General features: G+C 41.7%; 1 protein-coding gene across 6 annotated transcripts in view; it reads left to right on the top strand.

Moving 5' to 3' along the window:
* Positions 1-12361: 12361 nt before the first annotated feature.
* HPSE (heparanase) overlaps positions 12362-22604 on the top strand; it is a 56734-nt gene continuing 46491 nt past the window's right edge. For all 6 annotated transcript variants that reach the window (XM_090266238.1, XM_090266236.1, XM_090266235.1 and 3 more), the window contains exon 1: positions 12362-12694. In XM_090266238.1, coding sequence (XP_090122364.1) covers positions 12477-12694 — 218 coding nt within the window. In that variant the 5' untranslated portion in view covers positions 12362-12476. The remainder of the gene's footprint in view (positions 12695-22604) is intronic.

Here is a 22604-nt window from a genome sequence, read left to right as displayed (position 1 = left end):
TTAGAACTTGCTCTGCTTATCTTTTAATGTAACATAAACAATCTCTAGCAAGAAATGTATGAAACCTTGTACCTAATGCCAGTGTGGCGTCAAGATGTTTGATAGACCCTGACACTGGTCACTGTGCCCCCTGTACTGGTACATGTAATCTGTTACTGTTATCCAAATGCCTAAACGCTACTGAGGATTCATGAATTTTGACCTTGTATCTCCCACATGTATTCTCCTCAATAAAAGGCGTGAGGGACAGAGGTCTGATTGCTGTTCTCCACTAGAGAGGCAGCCACCTTCCTTCCCCCAGACATAATGAAATGTCCTGGGTAAAGTTTGTTCCATCGTGGTCACAAAGCCTCTGCTGGACAGAGCAACTTCCAATGAGCCTAGGGTGTGTGAGGCACCTCCGCCTCAAAGGATTATCTATGTTGTAGTATGTGACAGGGTTTTCTTCCCTTTTAATAAAATAATATTCCAGTGTATGTATTCCCACATTTATTTTTATATTGACTTATCAATGAACATTTGAGTTGCTTCTAGATGTACTAATTTTAAAAAAATGAATTCACTTTATAAACAGAAATAAAATAAGCTGTTTCCATTTTGTAAAAAGACAAGATGTACTCCCTCACAAAGCACAAGTAACAAAGAGAAGGAAAGGTAAGTACAAAGGTCTTTAATTCAGTTGATCAGTATAAGACTCTTCGGAAATTAATCAACTATGATGGAAAAAGAAGTTTGTTCCTAACCCCAACAGCTATGAAAAAGAAACAAGGGTTTGGGCTGTTTCTCTGCACATAAAATTTAGAAATCTTTCCAGAAGCTGTAATTTATTTAATTCAACCCTTTCACTCTGACATCAACAGCCTCTGACTTTCACACATACTGCATGTGTATGAGCAAGGAGTCTGAAAGTTCACCAGACTATAAGGGGGATTCTGTCCTCAGAGAGCTACAACCATTGTAAAACCCCTAATTGCATGTAGCCTTTTTAAAAATTTGATGGTGTAGTTCTAGAATTCTTAATGGTTGTACTAACCTTTTAAGACAATTTTATTATGGACAATTTCAAATACAAAAGTAGATAGAATAGCATAATACACCTCTATTTCATTTACCTTTTGCTGTGCATGACATACCACCCCAAACTTTGCGTTATAAATCAAGAACCATTTGACTATGCTCATGGATTCTGAAGGTCAGGAGTTTGGACAGTGCATAGTAGAGATGGCTTTTTTTATGCTCCACAATGTCTGGAGCCTCAACTGTAAAGATCACAGTGGCTGGTGTGACTTTAATCACTAGGGCTGGAATCATCTAAAGGTTTCTTCACTGATGTCTGTTTCTGGGCTAGGATGGTTTGGAGGCTGAACTTAGCTGAGGTTGTCAACTAGAGTATCTACACAAAGCCTTTCATTTAGACATGGGATTCTCATACTACAGCTGTTGGGTTCCCAGAGGGAGCATCCTGAGAGGAAGTCTGGAGAACAAGTATACCAAGAGAGTCAGGTGGGAGATGTATAGACTTTTATGACCTAGCATCAGAAGTCACGCTGTGTCATTTCTATTATACCACAGTGATTAAATCACTCATAAGCCTGCCTAATATTCAAGGAGAAGGGACATAGATCCTCACCTTTCTATGGGAAGATGGAAAGGTCAAATTACAGAAGAGCAAGTGGGATGGAAAATATTGTTCCTGCCATATTTAGGAAATAAAATCTGCAGCATTCATCACATACCCATCACCCAGCTTCAATAATTGTTCACTAACTATTAAGCTTGTTTTATCCATACCCATAGCAACTTCCCTCTGCCCACAGAATTTATCTTGAAGCAGATTTCAAACATCATATCAGCGTACTCATAGAGACTTCAATATATATCTCTAAAAGATAAGGATTATTGAAAAACAGTCACAATGCAACTATCCCACCTTTAAAATTCAACAAAAACTTACTTAATATCATTAAAAATCCAGACTGTGTTTTCCTAATTGCCTCATAAGTATTTTGATAGTTCATTTGTTTGAGTTTGGATTTCAATGAGGCTATTTCTAGTATTTTTGAATAGGTTCTTCAATATCAATTTTTTCTTCAGAATTAAACACACATTTGGCCTACTTATATCTGAAGAGCATCAAATTGAGGATAAAGATTTGTCTTCATTGGCATAGCTAATGATTTTCCACTTGGTTGCAAATGAAGTAAGTTAATGATTCCCATGTTTCTAATCAATTACATTTTTTACTTTCTGTTCATTTTATGAAATGACAAAATCTCATGCAATATTCAAATAACTGCACGATCCTACTTGAACCAACTATTCAATAAAAGTTGTAGAAGCAATTGCCTACCAAGCTCGTTGGCCACTCCAACCCACACTTTGGCCACATTCTGGACGCAAATAGTAGCTAGTACAAGGCCTCAGTTACCAGTGCTAAATTAGTTCTATTGCAAGGACTGTTTCTTAGACCACCTTCCTTATTAACTCCTTGTCTGGAGACAACAAAGCAGGAAATACTGTCACCCACTTCATAGCACTTATTTCTTGACTTTAAATAACTTAAAAATTTTTTCAATTACAGTTCGACATACAATATTACCTAGGTTCAGGTGTACAATCCTGTGATTAGACATTATATAACTTACTAAGTGATCACCCTGACAAATCTAATATCCATCTGACAGCATACATAGTTCTTACAATACTATTGACTATATTTTCTGCGCTGTACTTGATATCCCCATGACTGTTCTGTAACTACCAGTTTGTACTTAATCCCTACACCTCTCTTCCATCTGGCAAGCATCAAAAAGTTCTCTGTATCCATGAGTCTGTTTCTGTTCTGCTTGTTTGTTTATTTTGTGTTTTAGATTTCATATATAAGTGAAATCATATGGCATTTGACTTCCTCTCTTTGACTTATTTCACTCAACACAATACCCTCTGCATCCATTCATGTTGTTGCAGATGGTAAGATTTCATTTTTTATGGTTGAGTCATATTCCATTGTATATATTTACCACTTGTTCTTTATATATCTATTGATGGAAACTTATGTTGCTTCCATATCTTGTCTGTTGTAAATAATGCTGAAAGGAACACATGAACATATATGTCTTTTAAAATCTTTATTGTAGTTTTTTCATTACCATTTTGTCTCTTTATACCCACCTCCCCCCTACATATCTTTTTTATTTAGTGTTTTGGACTTATTCTTTGTCTCTTGTTATATAGCTTTTGTTTTAAAGTCTATTTTATCTGATATAAATATTCTTATCCCAACTTTTTAAAACATTTTTGTTTCTATTTTCATAAATACTTTTTCCATCCCTTTACTTTCAATTTATGTGTGTCCTTCAAACTGAAGTCTCTTGTTGATAGCATATGTAAGGATCTTGCTTTGTTATTCATTCAGTCTCCAGTTTCTGTTGAGAAATCCACTGATACGTCTTATGGGAGCTCCCTTGTAGATAATTAACTACTTTTCTCTTGCTTCTTTTAAGATTCTCTCTTTGTCTTTACCTTTTGGCATTTTAATTATGATATGTCTTGGTGTGAGACTCTTTGGGTTCATCTTGTCTGGAACTCTCTGCACTTCCTGGAATTGTATGTCTATTTTTTTTGCCAGGTTAGGGAAGTTTTCTGTCACTTCATAGGTCTTCAATTCCTTACTCTCTCTCTCCTCCTTCTGGCACCTCCCTGATGCAAATGTTGGTATGCTTGAACTTGTCCTAAAGGCTCTTTACACTATGCTCAATTTTTTAAAATTCTTTTTTCTCTTTGCTATTTTGATTGGGTGTTTTGTGCTGCCTTATCTTCCAAATATCTGATTTGATCTTCTCCTTCATCTATTCCACTGTTGATTCCTTGTAACATAGTCTTTAATTAAATTAATGTATTCTTCATTTCTGACTGTCTCTTTTTCATGTTCTCTCTCTCTTTTTTTTAAAGATGTTATTTATTTATTTTTAGAGAGAGGGGAAGGGAATAAGAAAGAAAAGGAGAGAAACATCAGCATCAATGTATGGTTGCCTCTTACACACCCCCAATTGGAGACCTGACCTGCAACCTAGGCATGTCCCCTGACTGTGAATTGAACTGGTTACCCTTTGGTTTGCAGGCTGGCACATATTCCACTGACCCACACCAGCCAGGGCTTTTTTCTTATGTTTTCTGTCTCCACTTTTATGTTTTTTTATCTTCACTTTTACGTTTCTATCTCTTTGTTGAAGTTCTCACTAAGTTCATCTACTTTTCCCTTCAGTTAATTGAGCATCCTTATAAGCAGTGTCTTGAACTCTGCATCTGATAGATTGCTTGTCTCCCTTTAGTTTAGTTTTTTTTCTATAGTTTTGTTCTGTTCTTTCCTTTGGGACATGTTCTTTGTCTCCTCATTTTGGCTGCCTCCTTGTGTTCATTTCTATGTATTAGGTAGAGCTGTTACATCTCCCAGGTTTGGTAGAGTGGCCTTATAATAGTAGGTGTCCTGTAGGGTCCAGTGGCACAGGCTTCCAGTTTACCTAAGCTGAGAACTCCAGCTGTGCTCCCTTTGTGGGCTATGTGCACCTTCTTGTTGTAGTTGAATCTTGATTACTGATGGCATCTCAATGAGATTGATTTAACCCAGACTGATCAGCTGTAAAGACTGGCTGTGACCACTGTGAAGAATCAGCTGTGCAGGAGCCAACACCACAGAGCAGGACTTACTTCAGCAGGGTTTTGATGCCTGCTGACTTCACTCTTTATGTTGCTTGTGGGCATGGTTGGGTGGTGCTTCAACATTGTCTGAAGCTGTCAACAGGGTGTACTGGCTCTAGGGCTTACCCAGGAGGTGCAGGCTAAGCTCTGCCACTCCCACTGCCCTGCTTGGGGTGACCTGGCATGAGTTACAAAGCAATCAGAAGATGGCTGCTACTTGTGCTGGGTTTGGAGGTGCCCAGGAGAGGCTAAGCTGAGAACAGAGTCTTGCTGCCACTAGTGCTAGACCCAAGGCCAATTAGCAAGCAGTACAGGTCACACCAAGGCCAAATGCTTCTTGTCTGAGAGATTTTTGGAAAGTCTGAAACATAAACCAAGACAGTCTGTTTGTATGGAAAATCCACTGGAAACAGCTTGGGTGGGCCCAAAAGTGGGTAGGGAAGAGTGTCAGGGAATCACTGCAGTGGGCTGAACAGTGTTAGCTGGGTGATGGAGACTCAGATATGCTCCCTGGCTGCTGTCTCTGTGGGAGAAGAGTTCATCAAAGGAACAATGGCCTTTACCAGCACTTCTATCTGGGAGATAGGTGCCTCTCCAGCCATTGCACTGGAGCTAGACAATCCAGTTTCTCCTCATATATCCCTGGTGCCTTTTGAGCTGCTGCCCCAGCACTAGACCTCACAGGGAGGGAGTCCAAGCAAGTATGTGCATGGGTACTTTAAGAAGAATGCCTGGGACTCCAGAAGCCCTTTGTCTCACTCAACCACAATCCCCATTGGTTTTTATAGCCAGAAGTTATGTTAACCTCTTTTCCTGGCACTGGAATCCTGGGCGAGGGAGCCCAGTGTGGGGCTGGGACCCTTCGCTCTCAGGGGAGACCTCCACCTCTGAGATATTCCTTGCAATTTTCATATAAGAGAGAGAGAGAGAGAGAGAGAGAGAGAGAGAGAGAGAGAGAGGCATCTATGTGAGAGAAACATCAATTGGTTACCCCCCACCCCCACCCCGATGTGCTAAGACTTGGGATCAGGTCTGCAATCTATGTATTTGCCCTGACCGGGGACTGAACCTGCAACCTTTTAGGGTATAGGACAATGTTTCAACCAACTGAGCCACCAGGCTAGGGCTGGCTTCTACTTTATAGCCTTAGTTATAGGATTCCTGTTCAGCTAGATTTCATGCTATTCTGAATGATGTTTTCTTCTGTAATTTAGTTGTAATTTTGATGTGATTATAGGAGGACTCAGGTATTGCATTTACCTATGCCACCATCTTGACCGGAACCCTCCCATAGCACTTATTTCTTGAAAGAGCTCAAAATTACCTGACACCTGCCCAAAAGTCAAGAATGTGGTAGAGTGTATCCTACACCTAATGTTAGGATTCGACACCTCCTCCCTACCCCAATGAGTTTCCTATGTCCAATGCATTTCCTGAAACTCTTTTCTGTTCCAAACTTATGTTTACAGTGTTTACAAACCCTGGGGGTAACAATAAAAATGCCCCACTTAATTCATTTTAGTGTGATTTTTGGAATAAGTATAAATCATTAAGGTCTTCCAGGGCCTTCATCATCCCAGAGACAGATGACCAAAATTGGGCAATCAGCTCTTCTCTGAGGACTTTTGAATAATCCTTTAGTTTATACCAGCTATTTTCGACCTTTTTCATCTAATGGCAGACATAAACTAATTACTAAAATTCTGCACCAACCAAAAAATATATTTTTGCTGATCTGACAATAAAATAGGTATAATTTTTATGCATTCACACGGGATGGTTATCATTGTGTTAGCTGTTGTTATTTTTTTTATTTGACAATCTAAGGGAAAAGAGGTCAGTGCCCCTGACCAAATAGTCAGGTATTGCATGTTTTTAAAATTCTTGTGGCACACTGGTTGAAAATCTCTGGCTTACATCATAATGGCTATTATATGTGACCCGTGGGACTTAGGAGTCTTTTGTAGGGACACTTCCTGCTATCTCTTAGATCTCTGGCTCACTTACTGTCTCCAAGTATCCACTTTACTATGACACAGAGAAATACATATTTACAGGGTAAATATAGATATAAGCTTGATAGAAAAAATAGCAAACTTTGTCTATATCTATAGAGAAATGCACATCCTTGTTCTATAAAGGAATATTTACACAAGAAAGGAAACAGAACATCTATAGTTTGCCTTTTTTAAATACAAATTTGATCATATCACATCCCCCACCACAGGCTTCAACTGCTTTCAATGGCTTCCAGTTTTTCCAAGGACACTTCCAGACCCTGCAGTGTCAGTTTCTATGTCTCTAGCTGCTCCTTGTTCTCTTTTACCTAGCTGCCCCAGCTTTCTGTCGGTCCTCTTACTTCTTGAACTTTCTCACCTTTGTGCACACCATCTCCTTAGCATCTAATGATTCCCCCCACCCTGTTGTTTGCTTATCTTTCAGATCTTAACTTAAGCAAAATCTCCCCAGGAGCAATTCCTGCTCCACATTCAAATATTCCAACATACATGTGTAAAGAGCCATGATCATCTTTGGAGCACCTACCACACTGAGAATATTACTTTTGGTGTGAATATATATATATATATATATATATATATATATATATATATATATATTTGTGTGCGTATATATACATATATATATATATTTGTGTGTGTGTTTATATATATACAATCTGCACATGTGAAAGCACTTTGGAGAACAGCATGCACTCAATACATGTTAATTTTTTCTTTTCCAGCCCCCAGCACATATTTTCATTCCATGTCCCTTAAAAAAGGTGTCTAATTATAAAGTGTCTTTGGAATGACTATTTCTATTAATATTATCACATATTCTCCCTTCCATGTACCCATACATTTCTTTTATCTGGCATAGTGGATCAAAGCAACTTAGATCCAGGAGACAGAAATTTATCTAATCTCGATCAACAGATCACCATGCGTGCAAGTCCCTTTTTTTTTAAAGTATATTTTATTGATTATGCTGTTACAATAGTTTCAATTTTTTTCCCCTTGGCTCCCCTCTGCCCAGTACCCCCCTTCCCCCAGCAATCCCACCTCCCTTAGTTCGTGTCCATGGGCCATGCATATAAGTTCTTTGGCTTCACCCTTTCCTATATTATTATTTTTAATTAATTAATTAATTTTATAATAATAAAAAATAACAACCCCCCCCTCAGACCTAAGACCCTTTATAATCTTATAAAGGACAATGGGCAAAAGTCTCATGCTCCTCTAGCTTCTTCAAGCTGGACATGGTCATCGCCCTACCTACCCTTGGGTCCAGAAATCCATAATAAGAGTGGGGGTGTAGCAGGAAAGTCACTTTTTTTCACTTCCTCATTTATGTTTTCTCAGTTTCTATATTAGTAACTTACACATGGGCCACACTGGCCCACATCTCACAATGTCATGAAACTTCAGTATTTAGACAACTCACAATGGTCCATGTTTCAAATTACCTACATATTCTAAAGAAATTGGTGTGACTTTTGCCCCATGACAATAGGAGTATGGGGCAGATGTAGAATCAATGTCATGAAAAAGACTGAGAAAAAGTCCAGAGATCTGTTTTTCCACCACCATTTGTGTTGACATAACCTTTGGTAGCTTGGGGTTAACATTTTAATTTTTTTATGTATAATTGTAGGATATGAACCTGAGTCCAGTTGCAAAATAGTAATCAATACACACACATGAAATCTCCAGACTATAACCTTCCTCAATTAACTATATATTAGACTTTTAAGTTGCTTAAGAATAGACAGATCTATGTAAATTACATATAAATTTCTAAATAATTCATTTTTGGCTACATTTATTTCTTTTATTTATTTGTGTTTTAAGTATATTTTATTGATTATGCTGTGACAGTTGTTCCATTTTTTCCCTTTGCCCCTCTCCACCTGGTACTCCTCTTTTCTCTAGCAATCCTTTCCCCCTTAGTTCATGCCCATGGGTCATGCATATAAGTTTTTTGGCTTCACCCTTTCCTTATACTATTCTTAACACCCCCCTGCCTATTTTGTTCCTACCAATTATATTTCTTGATCCCTGCACCATTTCCCCCTCTCTGCCCTCCCCCAAGTTGATAACCTTCCAAATGACCCCCACACCTATGATTCTGTTCCTGTTCTCATCGTTTGCTTAGTTTGTTTTTGCTTTTGTTTTTATGTTTTAGATTCAGTTGTTGATAGTTGTGAGTTTGTTGCCATTTTAATGTTCATAGTTTTGATATTCTTGTTTTTCTTAAATAAGTCCCTTAACCGTTTCATATAATAATGGCTTAGTGATGATGAACTCCTTTAGCTTTACCTTGTCTGGGAAGCACTTTATCTGCCCTTCCATTCTAAATGATAGCTTTGCTGGGTAAAGCTTTGCTTGGTTGTAGGTCCTTGCTTTTCATCACTTTGAATACTTCTTGCCAGCCTCTTCTTGCCTGTAAAGTTTCTTTTGAGAAATCAACTGATAGTCTTATGGGAACTCCTTTGTAGGTAACACTCTGCTTTTCTCTTGCTGCTTTTAAGATTCTCTCTTTATCTTAACTGTTGACATTTGTTTGGATCAAGCTTGTTTGGGACTCTCTGTGCTTCCTGGGCTTGTATGTCTATTTTCTTTGCCAAATTAGGGAAGTTTTCTTTCATTATTTTTTCAAATAAGTTTTCAATTTCTTGCTTTTCCTCTTTTCCATCTGGAACCCCTATAATTCAAATGTTGGTGCATTTAAAGTTGTCCCAGGGGTTCTTAATCCTCTCTTCATTTTTTTCAATTATTGTTTCCTCTTTCTGTTCTGAGTGAATGTTCATTTCTTCATTTTGTTTCAAATTGTTGATTTGAATCCTAGCTACCTTCCCATTACTGTTGGTTCCCTGTATATTTTTCTTTATTTCACTTTGTATAACCTTCACTTTTTCCTTCTTTTGTGGCTCTACTCAATCATTTCTCTGAGCATCCTTATCACCATGTTTTGAATTCTGTGTCTGATAGGTTGGCTATTTCCCTTTGATTTAGTTCTATTTCTGAGGTTCTGTTCTGTTCTTTCATATGGGTCATATTTCTTTGCCTCCTCCATTTGGCAGCCTCCCTGTGTTTGTTTCTTTGTATTGAGATGAGCTGCTTTGACTTCATGTCTTGGTAGTATGGCCTAATGTAGTAGGTGTCCTGTAGGATCTAGTGGCATAGCCTCCCCTATCACCCAAGCTGGGTACTCAAGATACACCTTTCATGTGGACTGTATATACCCTCCTCTTGTAGTTGAGCCTTGGTTGCTGCTGGAAGATCAATGGGAGTAATTTACTCAGACCAGTCAGCTGCAAGGACTGGCTCTGACCACTGACCACCAACCTCCACCCTCTGTGGAGGATCAGCTAGCTGTGAAAGAGCAGGCTGGTAGTGCTCTGATGTGATCAGTAGCTCCACTGGATGTGCTGGCCCTGTGGTTTCCTGGGTGGGGCAGGCCAAGGTCTGCCCCCACCTGTGTTTTTCCGGGATGCCCTGCCTGAGCTACAACACAATCTGAGATGGCTACTATTTGTCTGAGCTTGAAGATTCCCAGGTGAAACCAAGCTGTGGCTGTGACTCTAAACTGGCTGTTGGTAGTGCTGGATCTGAAGCTCACTGAGCTCAGTTGATGCTTGTTTGATAGAATTTAGGAAGTTGTGAAGCATGACTCAAAACCAGCCATTTATATGGGAAAGCACCTTGGTTGGCCCCTTAAGTTGGGTGGGGCAGAGTCTCTGGGGATCTCCAAGGTGGGTCACACAGTGCCAGCCAGGTTGATGGAGTCTCAGATATGGCACTAGCTTTAGGCTCTATGGGAAGAGGGTTTAGAAAAGAGACAATGACTTCTGCTCACCTCGATGTCAGACACTTCAGTTCCTCCCTGTATGCCACTGGTGCCTTTCAAGTTGCTACCCCAGTGCTGGAACTCAGAGGGAATGAGTCTGAGTAGGTGACTTTGTGTGTGTGTGTTCTTTAAGATAAATGCTTGGGGCTCCAGCAGTTTCTTCCACCAACTCAATCCCCACTGGCCTTGGCAGCCAGAAGTTGTGGGGACTTATCTTCCTGGCACTGGAACCCTGGGCTGGGGGGCCTGTTATGGGCCTTGGACTTCTCACTCCTGAGATATCCCTCCCAAATTTCTATCCACCACATGTGGGTGAGAGACAAGCTCGTTCTGCATCTGTACCCCTTCTACCCTTTTGTAAGAATGTGGTTTCTTTAATTCCGTAGTTGCCAGACTCCATTCAACTCGATTTCTGACAGTTCTGGCTGATGGTTGTTCTATATTTTAGTTGTAATTTTGATGTGGTTGTGTGAAAAGGCGAGCCATGTCTGCCTATTCCACCATCTTGACCAGATCTCAATTCATTCTTATTAATTGCTTTATTGGTGGTGGAATCTAAGTGGAGAATTCTAAGGGTTTTGATGTCATCAACATATATTTATTGGGTGCCTACTTAGTGCCAAGCACAGTGCCATGAGCTTTCAGGAGTGTAGTAGATAAGACACACCTCATTTCTGCTTTCACAAAGTTTATAATCTAGTAGATGAGGCCTCCCATGGAGCAACATTCACGATACTAACAAATGTGGTATGTCCCAGCAAGTTCAGGATGCTGTGAGAATGTGTCATAGGAGATGTCAGCTGCCTGGAGGTTCAGGCAAAGTTTCTTGGAGGAAGTTACATTTCAGCTGAAACAGTCTGCCATATGCTTGGGGTGGTGCAACTACTTTCACATCCCAGTTCTGACACTTGGACATGTTAATGTCTCAGAGCTTGGGTCCTCATGTGTAAAATGAGAATAGGCACCTGGCAGAGTTGTGGGGCACGAGAGAGAATACAGGTAAAGCACATCATAGTATCAGGCATATAGTAAGTCCTAAGTGCTTGGTGCTTATTATAATTACACATCAACATAGGCCTCTAAAGAAAACTGAAGAAAAGTTTGGCCAACAGCTAAAGATAAATGTGCAGAGGAGAAATGTGGCAAAGTCTCCAAATTCAAGGGACAGTCACTACCCCACACTTGTAGGAGGCTTCATGTCCTGAGTTTCAGATATTAGAGTACCTAATGCTTTAAGGCTGTGCTAACTAGGTTTTCCTGCAAAGTTGATGAGGAATTTTTGTAAGTGCTCTTTCTAGCTGTAGGTTAGCCAATGAATGCCCAGGTCAGATTTTTCAGGCAAAAGTAAGATACCTGGGAAACACCTCTCTGGACAGAGCACACACAGGTCCATCAGAATTTGGCAGGCTCAAGTGCAGAACAGTTTTATAAGCAAGGTAAAAGGGCAAGCGATGAATGCTCAACTGGAGGTTTCAGTGAAAGGTTGGAAATCCTGGAGCCACCTGGATGGGTGCTGGAAGAGGGAAACACTGGTGTTCCTACCAGAGCGCACGCGGAAGCCGCCCGGATGCCCAGCGCTCCTGCCAGGGCGCTCCCTTCCCAGGCCTCCTGGGTGTTTGGATGCTAGCCATGCCAACGCCCTTCAAATGGGTGTGGGTGATTTCTTAAGTGGACTTCACCACCACCGAGGTGAAGGAAAGAGTGCAAGGCAGTGGGAGTGAGTGGGGGAAGCGGGAGGGGAGAAGCGGAGCAGTAGGAGGGATGCGGGGCAGGAGGGGGAGGGTGCCGAGCACAATGGGTGGGGTGAGGCGGGGTGAGCTGGTGGAGGAGACGAGAAAAGGGCGCTGTGGCGTGGCTGGAGGAAGTGCTCTGGGTCTCCACTCTTCTTGTGACGTCGCTTGCTGGTGGGACAGCCAGGTGAGCCCGAGATGCTTCCGCGCTTGAAGTCGGGGCTGCCGCTGCTGCTGCTCCTGGGGTCGCTTGGTGTCTTGTCCCCCCGCGCCCTAGCTGCACCCGCGCAAACCGAGGACGCCGTGGAGCTGCACTTTTCCACCGAGCAGCCAGTGCACCAAGTCAGCCCCGCCTTCCTGTCTTTCACCATCGACGCCAACTTGGCCACGGACCCGCGGTTCCTCACCTTCCTGGGGTAAGCACCGGCTTGCGGGTCCCTGGCCCCCGTGCCCTCCCCCGGCCTCCAGACATCCCCGCCCGCCCTGCCAGCCACTTGACTCCACTCCTCTCTTTTGTCTCTTTTGTCACACGGAAATTCTCTCTCTTCCTCCTCCACCCCCACCCCCATCTCTCTCTACTTCTGTCTCTATCTTTCACGCCCTCCATCCGCTCATTCCTCCAGACTTCATTCATTCAGTGAGCGCCAACTAAGGGCCAGGTATTAAGAGGAAATGTAGGAAAGAAACTTCCCAACTGCCCAGCAACGCGCCCGGAAGAGGGACGCAGGCAAGCGCAACTGGAGGGCTCTGAGCGCGTGAAGTCCGTAGCAGCACAGTGTAAGACAAATAAGATTGTGAACCAGACAGGCTTCAGTCTCTTAACTCTGTCCAGAAGGGTTAAAAAAAAATCTTTTTGAAAAGTTAGATGTAAAAGACCTCAAAGAAAAATAAGTTTACTTACTCTGTATGTCGTCGGCCGTCGGCAGCCGTCCGTCTCGAGAGACGATGGTGTAGCTTCTTAAGAGTCTATCTGCACCACCGAGAATGGTTGTGCAGTCCGACTCGGGAGTGACACGGTATCTGTCTCCTCCCGTGTTGAATCGACATCTTGCGATGACGCTGGAGTGTCCTCTCCAGTGAAGCTGAAGCTACAGAGCCTGGGCAGGGTGATATGGAGGGTCTGCTGTTGCCCATGCAGCAGACCCCCCCTCTCTTCGCAGCTGAAGGATCCAAGGGAAAGACGGAGTCAATACAGCTTGGCTTCAGGTGCGCTGCAGGAGTTGCCGGTGTTGACTACAACGTCAAACCGCCTTAGGGACTCCGGCTCCGGATTTTCTGTCGGGGTTTACTCCCTTAGCCTTTCCCCTGAAGAGGTATGCCGCAAGGCAGCAGAGGTTTTTTGGAATCAGAGTTTTCCTTCTCTGATGTGCCCTGACTGGAAGATCGAACCAGCGACACTTAGCTCGCAGGCCGACGCTCAATCCACTGAGCCAAACCAGCCAGGGTTAGGCTGGAAACCAGCCAAAGCTAATAATACATACTCTGTATGTATACTTTAAAATTATACATGAAATATATTATGTATATTTTAAATAAGCTTTTAAAGAGCAATTTTAGGTTCACAGCTAAATTAGGCACAAGGTACAGAGATTTTCCATATTATACTTTAAAAAAATCTACATATAAGTAAGTGATACCTGGGAAACTATTGCAGTGCCTTACAGAGCCTTAGTAAAAAAGACATCTCTCCAAGGTGAGGCTGCAAAATGTGACACTTTCTCCTAGGACAAAGACCAAACTTGGTGCAGGTTCACTGGCCTCTGCTCCATGAGTGCAGGGCAATCCCAAAACTAAGAGCTACAGGGACAGTCCCAGGTCATCTAGGCCATTCATCTAGGTCATGAGAGCCTCCAGAGACAGCCACACCTCAACCAAGCCAGACAGCTGGGTATCTCGTCATTGCCAAACACCTACATTCTCTCCTTCCTGTACCCACACTGTCAGCTGCCATTACTAATTTTAGTCACTTATTCTGCAAATAAAATCAGGTAGCCTACTGGTTAATAGATTGAAGGTCAGAACACTCTGGCTTGATTCCCAACTCTGCCAAAGCTTGGTGGCTTAGTTTTAACTGCTTGCTTGGCAACTCTGAGCCTCAATTTCTTCACCTGCAAAATAAAACTTTCTTGCAAGATTGTAATGAGGACTTGATGACATAACAAATAAGTACTTAGTACTGTGTTTGACACAGAGTGTTCACCGTTTAAGCTAACCGCTTCTTCCTGGAAAATGGCAAGTATTTGATAACTGTTCACTAGTTCTCATTATATCTTTTGATCATAGTTAACCTCCATCTTTCCACCTGTGGCAGGAGAGGGAGAATTTCTTGGTGGGGAGGAGTCTCCACTTGTGCCCTCTTTCTTAGGTATCAGAATGTGATACAGGCAGTGTAGCTGCTTGGGAGACAGAAAAATTACTCTGGAGAAACTCTGAAGTACAAGGCTACATATCTGAGGACTCCAGGCCTACCTTGGGGTGCAGGGTCGGATGATAAGGGAAGAGAGGGTGTGAGATACTTGATTGAAAACAGAGGGATTAGGTAAATGACAACTTACTGAAATGTGAGAACTCAGGTCCTATTCTGCTGCTGTTGCTGCAGCCAGCCTCTGCCCCACTCCTCCCCAAGAAGGGCATTTGGGGATACCTTCTTGGATAAACAGGTCCAAAAGAAAAAAAATAAACTATAGTATGACTTTTGGAATCCAGACCTGATCACCCTGCAGTTAAACGAACCAATTGGCTAGGACTCTCAGCCCCCTACACACTCAGTACTTCCAGTCTGCAATTTAGTGAGGATGATGGCTTTGCATCTTCTTAAACCCATCTCTTAATATCCCACAGCATTTTTACTTCCTTCCTGGCACCCACCTTTTCGTTAAAGGCTGGAGGATAATGAAAACCAAAAAAGCCTAGCATGCAATAAATAAAACTACTTTTTGATTTATAAAATACAGGGTATTCCTGTTCATATGGTCTTCTCTCCAGGGCTGGCTCCTGGCCACTCCAGATCCCTTGCTTAGCAGAGGCTGTCTTAGATGCCTGCTCCACAGAAGCATCTGCAGTCACATCCACACTACTCCCAGGTGAGGCCTAAAAGACTGCAGCTCAGAGAGGCAGGAGCTCCCTCTCCTTCTCAGCTAAAATCTAGCTTCTATAATAAGATCTGAGGGTCCAGCTCCCAACGATGGTTAGCACAGTGCTCAGAATGGCCAGGCCCTCTCAGAAGACAAAACATTTAGCTTCCATCTCAGAATACAACACTAAACTTAATATCTGTCCACAGGAGTGGAGGGCAAGATGGGCATTGTTTGGGTGAAGATGGCAAGAGCCCAGCAGATAAAAGCGAAGGAGAAGATAATAAATGTATCTGATGCTAATTAAGCCCTTGTCTTATGCCAGGCCCTGTTCTAAACACCTTCTAGGTATAATATATTTAGTCCTTGCAACAGAAGTCTGAGGTCAGCACCATTACTATCCCCATTATAGAAATGAAGAGATTGAGGCTTAGGAAGATTCAATAACTTGCCCATGCTCACCCAGCTATTACAGGAAGGAGCGGAGTTTGAACCCAGATGCTAATTGCAGAGACAAGATTACGCAAAAACAAAGTAAGATAGTATATATATATTTAAGGCAACAGAGTAAAATATGGATTAAAAGAAAAGATTGTCTGGAAACAAATTGAGAAGATTGATAGAGTGAAAAGAAGCACTGACCTGAGAGAAGGAGAATCAGGGTCTAAACCTCTAAGGTGCTTCCGAAGAGGCCTAAGCAAATTTAGCCAGGTGGCATGATTCTGTTTCCCATGATGGCAGACAGATGGTTTTTTGTTTTTTCACACTTGCAATTAGAAAACATAGAGTACGCAGGATGTAAATGCCAATGATAGAACAGTCTAGAATTTTAAAGGACAATCTTTTCAATTTGCCTTTTTCTCAGAGGTTACTAATCTACAACCCAATGAAAATCTTCCTAAACCAGACTGTGTGGAGTTTTCAAGAGGCCTCAGACCTTAAAGGAAGGAGAGTTGAGACCAGCACTGCTCAATAGGCATAAAATGTGAGCCTCATGTGTGTGCTACATAAGTAATTTTAAGTTTTCAAGTAGCCATGCTAAAAAGAGGTAAAAAGAAGTAGGTGAAATTAATTTTAATAATATATTTTATTTAATATAAAATATTATTTCAATGTGCAATCCATATAAAAATATTAATGAGACATTTCACATTCTTTTTCAAACCAAGTCTTCAAAATCTGGTGTATATTTTATACTCACAGCACACCTCAAATTCAGACTAGCTGCATTTCAAACACAGCCACATACGGCTAGTGGTTACTGTATTGCACAGTGCAGTCCCCATTTCAATCAACTATGGTTCACTAACACAAGGTAAAAATGTAGAGCACTGAGTCAGTGATAGAGATCCTGGTACTACAGAGGAGTACTATGGTGCTAAACAGTGATAGCAATAATAATAACACAGTTGTGCTTGCTTTTCATAAGGATTTGCTTATTTTTCTTCAGCAGAGTTCATCTCTTTTTGCTGATTTGATAAATATTTATTAATAATAACTTTTGATAATCAAGTTCTGTATCTCCACTGACAAAGTTGCTGTTAATATTTGGAAAATCACTTATTATCAACATCAAGTGCAAGGTTTGAAAACTGATGTTGGAAAATGCAATATAGGTCTTCTATGTGCCTGTTGTTGACAGAAATAACCAAAGAGAGACAGAGAACCGAGAACAATCAAAGCCATACATAGACTCACATTTTCTGACCTCTGAGAAATGCTGCCCCCTGATTCTTCTCTTCCCTCACAAACTTTCCATTGAGTTCTCTGGAGCCCTTTGCATGGCAACCCTGTTGTTCTATCCTCCTCATAGATAGTCCTGCTCCCTCATTGCCCTAACAGAACTGAGCTCTTTTCTGAAGACCCAAGTAGGGAAGTAGATGTGACTCCTTCTCTGAAGTAGCCGTTTGGAGTAGAAGCTGGGCAATCTCCCATATCACAGCCCTTCTCCCATTGCCCAGTGCAGCTAGACAGCTTCCCACCAGTTTCATTTTGTTTTTTTTTTTTTCTAAATGAATATCTCTCTCTTTTTTTTTTTTTAATTCCAGAGAAAGAGGTAGGAAGGGAAAGAGACAGGAGCATCAGTGTGAAAGGAACACCAATAAGTTGCCTTCCACACCCCAACCCAGGACCAAACCCATAATCTAGGCATATGCCCTGACCCTGAATCAAACCCATGACTTTCCAGTTTATGGGATGATGCTCCAACCAATTGAGCCACACTGGCAAGGGCAATATCCACCAGTTTGAATTCCAGACTGCTATGATTCAAGTCCCTATTGTCCTGGTATCTTGAGCAAATTACTTAGCCTCCTTTTGTTCAGTTTCCTTGTCTATAAAATGCAGATAATAATGACACTACCCCATTGGGATGATTTGGGATTAAATGAAATAATTTATGCCAAGTGCCCAAAACACTCAGTTACGCTAACTTGATGCATGCTAAAGATGACTGTCACTGCTCCAGTGTGAGGTTCCGTGTCTTCATGTCTGGCTCACACCCTCTGCTCCTTGTCACCACACTCAGCTCCCTTCTCAACTCTTCTTTTTTAAAGGAAATAGAATTTTATTTTACTTTTATAGATTTTATTTATTTATTTTTATATAAAGGGGAAGGAGAAAGAGAGGGAGAGAAACATCTCATCGATTGCCTCTCACACGCCCCCAACTAAGAGCCTGGCCTGCAACCCAGGCATGTGCCCTGACAGGGAATCAAACCACAAACCTTTTGGTTCATAGAGCAATGCTCAATCCACTGAGCCACACCAACCAGGGCTCAACTTGCTTTTTATTAATTGAAGACAGGCCACTCATCTCAGTTTCCTTTCCTCTTTCATGCCCCACCATCATCCTGGATGGCCTCAAATCCACTTAAATAAACTGCCCCCTATTGCTTCACACTCACACTTTTTTTTTGAGAGAGAGAGAGAAAGAGAGAGGCATCTGTTTGTTGTTCCACTTATTTGTGCGTTCACTGGTTGATTCTTTTTTGTGTACTCACGGGGGATCTAATCAACAACTTTGGCATATCAAGTCAACACTACCCAGCTGAGCTACCCAGCCAGGGCTAAAATAATCTTCATTTAGTGTTTTACTAAAACCAGCTTGCATCAGCTTATAAAATGTGTGCATTTCTTGTCAACTCCACCAGTGACATCAACACTGATAGCTTAAAATCAGCCCTGGTGGGAATATTTACATCAGGGAAATGGGCAAATGCTAAAAAATAGGGTGCTTTTCTTCAAGGAGCCAGCTTACTTAAGCACACACTGCTTCACTGCACTTCAGCCACACAATGTCATGGCCATGCCTTGACTCTTCATCACTAAGAACCTTTCAACATCTGAAATCTTAAAACCTCCCATTCTTGGACCATGCTCCTCACTCTCTTTCTTATCTCTTTCACTCTGTGGATCCCACCACTACTTCTTTTTTTTTAAGTACCTCCACTGAACAGCCTCCTGCTCTCTCTGCTTCTTCCATACTGATTTTGGCTTCTTGATTTATCACATGAACTTGAAATGTGATAACATCCACAAACCCCAGCCCTATTGTTCCTGCTAAAGCCCCAAACCTATCTTAGTCTAACTATATTTTCCTTCTTTGGAATCTATAGAATGGCCACAAAGTCTAGAAGTGGAAAATATTAACTAATCATTAATTGTAATGCATATTAATAATCCACCTTTATGTAATTAACCAGTCTCATTGGCAACCCTATATAGCTGAGCTATAGAGTTCTTGGCGGTGGTGGGGACTGTCCCAGCTGCATGGATTGATGTTGTACTGTAAATCCTTGGCCTCTGGACTTACTTATCCTTTAGTGCTACTTCTTACCTCTTCATTTCCCCAATTCTCTCATTCTGCACCTTCAAAACTCTGAGCACAGCTCCATCTCATCCTCTTAGCCTATGACCACATTTCTTTTTCCCAAAGAAAATGAGTTCACTAGATAGGGACTTCCTTATCTTCTGCCATCAAACCTACAAACATACCATGGCTATGTCCAGCTTTCTTCCTTTCTCTTTTCTTAGGTCAGTTCTTCTAGCTCCACTCTGGATCCTGTCCCCACATGCCTCCCCAAGGACTTTGCTCTATCAGTCATCTCTTCCCTTCCCTAGATCTTTAACCTCTTTGTTTTTATTGGATTGTCCCTCTCAGCATAGAAACATCCTCAAGTCTTTCTCATCTCAAACTCTTTCCCACACATGTGCCTCTGCAGTAACTGCCCTCATCCTCTGCTCCCCTCTGCAGCCTTCCTTACTGCCCATTCCTTCTTGTTCCACCATGACGTCCCCATCAGTATCAATCTCTCCAACATCAACAATGACCTTCTTTTATTGAAAAATCCAACAACTTTCAATCCTTTTCTTTTTTGGTGTCTGTCATGAGTTGAATTTTGGGGTGTCCCCCCAAATTTATGTGTTGAAGTCCTAACCCTGTGTACCTCAGTATGTGACCTTATTTGGAAATAGTGTCATTGCAGACATAATTAGTTGAGAACTGGTCATACTGGAATGGAGCAAGCTGTAATCCAACCCTTAAAAAAGGAGAAATTTGAAGACATGCACACAGAAAGAATGCCATGTGAAGATTAGAGTTATGCTGCTACAAGGAGCTACCAGAAGCTAGGAAGAGAGGGCTGGCATAGGCCCTTTCCCAGTACCTTCAGAGGGATCATGGCCTTGCCAACACCTTTATTTCAGATTTCTAACCTCCAGAACTGTAAGACAATAAATTTCGCTTCTTTAAAACACCCAGTTTGTGGTACTTTGTTACTGCAGCCCTAGAAAACAGTCTGTTTGGAGCATTTAGCAGAATTGATAATTGAAACACTTTCTCATTCCTTTGGGCTTGTATCACATCCATCTCTGAGGATTTCACCACTTTTCTAACAGTTCTTCTCCACTTCTTTCTCTAGCTTCTCTTAAAATGTTGATGTTGCTTAGACTTCTGGCCCTTTCACTTCATGTAATCTCCTGAGTGGTATTACGTACTTCCATGACTTGAGTTGCTATTCATGTAGTGGTGTGCTAGGAAATGTTTAGCAACTGGGTCTCTAGGAGGAGAGGAGACTGGTGTAAGTTTTTTTAAAAATATATTTCTCTGTTATAAATCGTCCCACCATGGCTGATCTCAAACTGTCAAAAGTTTAACAACTGACTCTCACAACTCAATAATTGGCCCTCACAACCTGGTATGAGCCAATACAAGTTGGCTTCAGTGCACCTTGGCTTTTGTGTCAGGCATAAGCAACTTATTTTCACATATAAGGTAATATAAAAATACCTGCAGACTTTCCTTTCCTCTTTCTTTCCTCTAACAAACTGCTCTGGAAATGCAATATCTGCAATTGCATTTATGTGTCCTTTCGTTACTTCTACGTCAACTGTGGTGGCGGCGGATATTTTTTCCCTTTCTTTTTCTTGTATGTGATGAAAATACCTTTGATCAGTTTTGTTTTTATGACATATTTTGCAGCTGTTTCAATCTGGTTTTTGTCACAGAGCATCAATATTGTATTCTCAAAACAAGAAAATGTTCCATTGCAAAGGATTTAAACAGAAAGATCCTGAATACCAATGAAAACATGTGATTTCTCTTACTTGGCAGGAGCCATAGCATTGGGTTTTGATTTTGTCCAGGAAACAGTCTTTGTCTGGCCTCATTTGCCCTTTCCGCAGGCTGGACCCAATTTTTTATTTACTTAACAAGTACTTATTAAGCACCAGCTATGTGCCCGGTACTTACCTCAGTGCTTCTCTAGGGACAGTAAAGATTCTGATGAGCCACACACATAAGTTCCCTGCATTCACAGAGCTTACATCAAGGGTGGACACTGAGATAGAGAGCAAACCAAGGAAACAAATAAACTAATTTTAGAGAGCAGTGAATGCTATGAAGGTAATAAAGGCAGGGCAACATGACTGAGAGTGACCCAAGTTGGTAGAGCCACTACCACTGGGACCTAGGCTCTGGTACTCATGCATCTGACCCCAGCCATGTATAGATGCACATCTTGTGATGCCACAGTGCCTTCTACCTGGGGCTAGTTTTCCCTCTATTTCCCAGAAAGCCCCAGCCTCTCCCAGCTTACAAATACCAGCTACACAGATTTAAATGGGCTTCCTCCATCATCAAACACAATAAAAATGTCAAGGACTAGAATAAGTGCCTGGCCAAAAGCTGTGCAACAGGGTCTGTCTGGAGCAGCTCTGAGGAACTTCCTTGTATCAGTTTTAGGGCCATGTCTCCACCCACTGTGGGCTAAGGTTACTAGTCACTGACTCTCAAACTGAGGACTCTCAATTCTATACCTCATCTGTGTGTCTTCTGAACTCCAGATACACATGTCCAAGAGCCTGATGGAAATATGTTTCAGTCTGCTGAAAGGGTAAGTGTTCCACTGGCATCCCAAATTCTAAAAAACCAATTTGTGCCCCACCACCACCTTTATCCCCAACTTCAGTCTATCACCTATTCTTCATCTCAACAAATAATATTACCTTCTTCCAAGATGCTTCCCATGGGTAATTCTTGACTCTTCTCCAACATCCAATTAAGCACCAAATCTGGTATTTCTACCTCTATATGTATCTTGAATTTACCCACTTCTCTCCATCCCCACTGCTGTTACCTCACCTCACCCCATTACTTTCTGTCTACATTAACATGACCTCAGTCTTGATCCTTTTGTTCAGTTATTTACACTGCAGCCTCAGATTATTTTCTAAAATTAAAGTCTGGTGAAAACACTTCACTGCTTTAAATCCTTCCATGGCTTCCCATTGCTCTCATGTCAAGTTGGAACTTTTAGACATGGTGGCCTACAGGTCTGCCATGAATGTGGGCCTGCTTCCTTGCCTGTTATCCTCTCCCAGAAATTCCCTGTCCCCCGTTTCTAGGTTCCAGCCACACCTTTCAGCTCTTTGGTGGCGTCAAATGTTCTGCCCCTGTTTTTTGCAGACTTTCCCCGACACCTGAAACACTTCCTTCAATCCCTCTTTACTATCTTTGATCTGGATGAGATATGTGTCTTTCAAATGTCTAATGGTGAAGCCATTTCCTCTGGAAAACCTCTAACTACCCTTACCCCCTGCCCAAAGTATGGATGAGGATCCCCTTTGTATGCTCTCACTGCCTGTTTGCTTTTCATCTATATCACTGGTCTATAAATTACATGAGAACAGCAGTTATTTCTGTCTTGTTTGCCTTTGTATCCCCCAAAACTAGCATAATGCCTGGCACAAAG

The sequence above is a fragment of the Furipterus horrens genome, unplaced genomic scaffold (assembly GCF_987537825.1).
Source record: "Furipterus horrens unplaced genomic scaffold, mFurHor1.1.pri manual_scaffold_2, whole genome shotgun sequence".
NCBI lineage: Eukaryota > Metazoa > Chordata > Mammalia > Chiroptera > Furipteridae > Furipterus > Furipterus horrens.
Note: the sequence above shows the minus strand (reverse complement) of the source record. Positions and strands in the feature narration are given on the sequence as shown.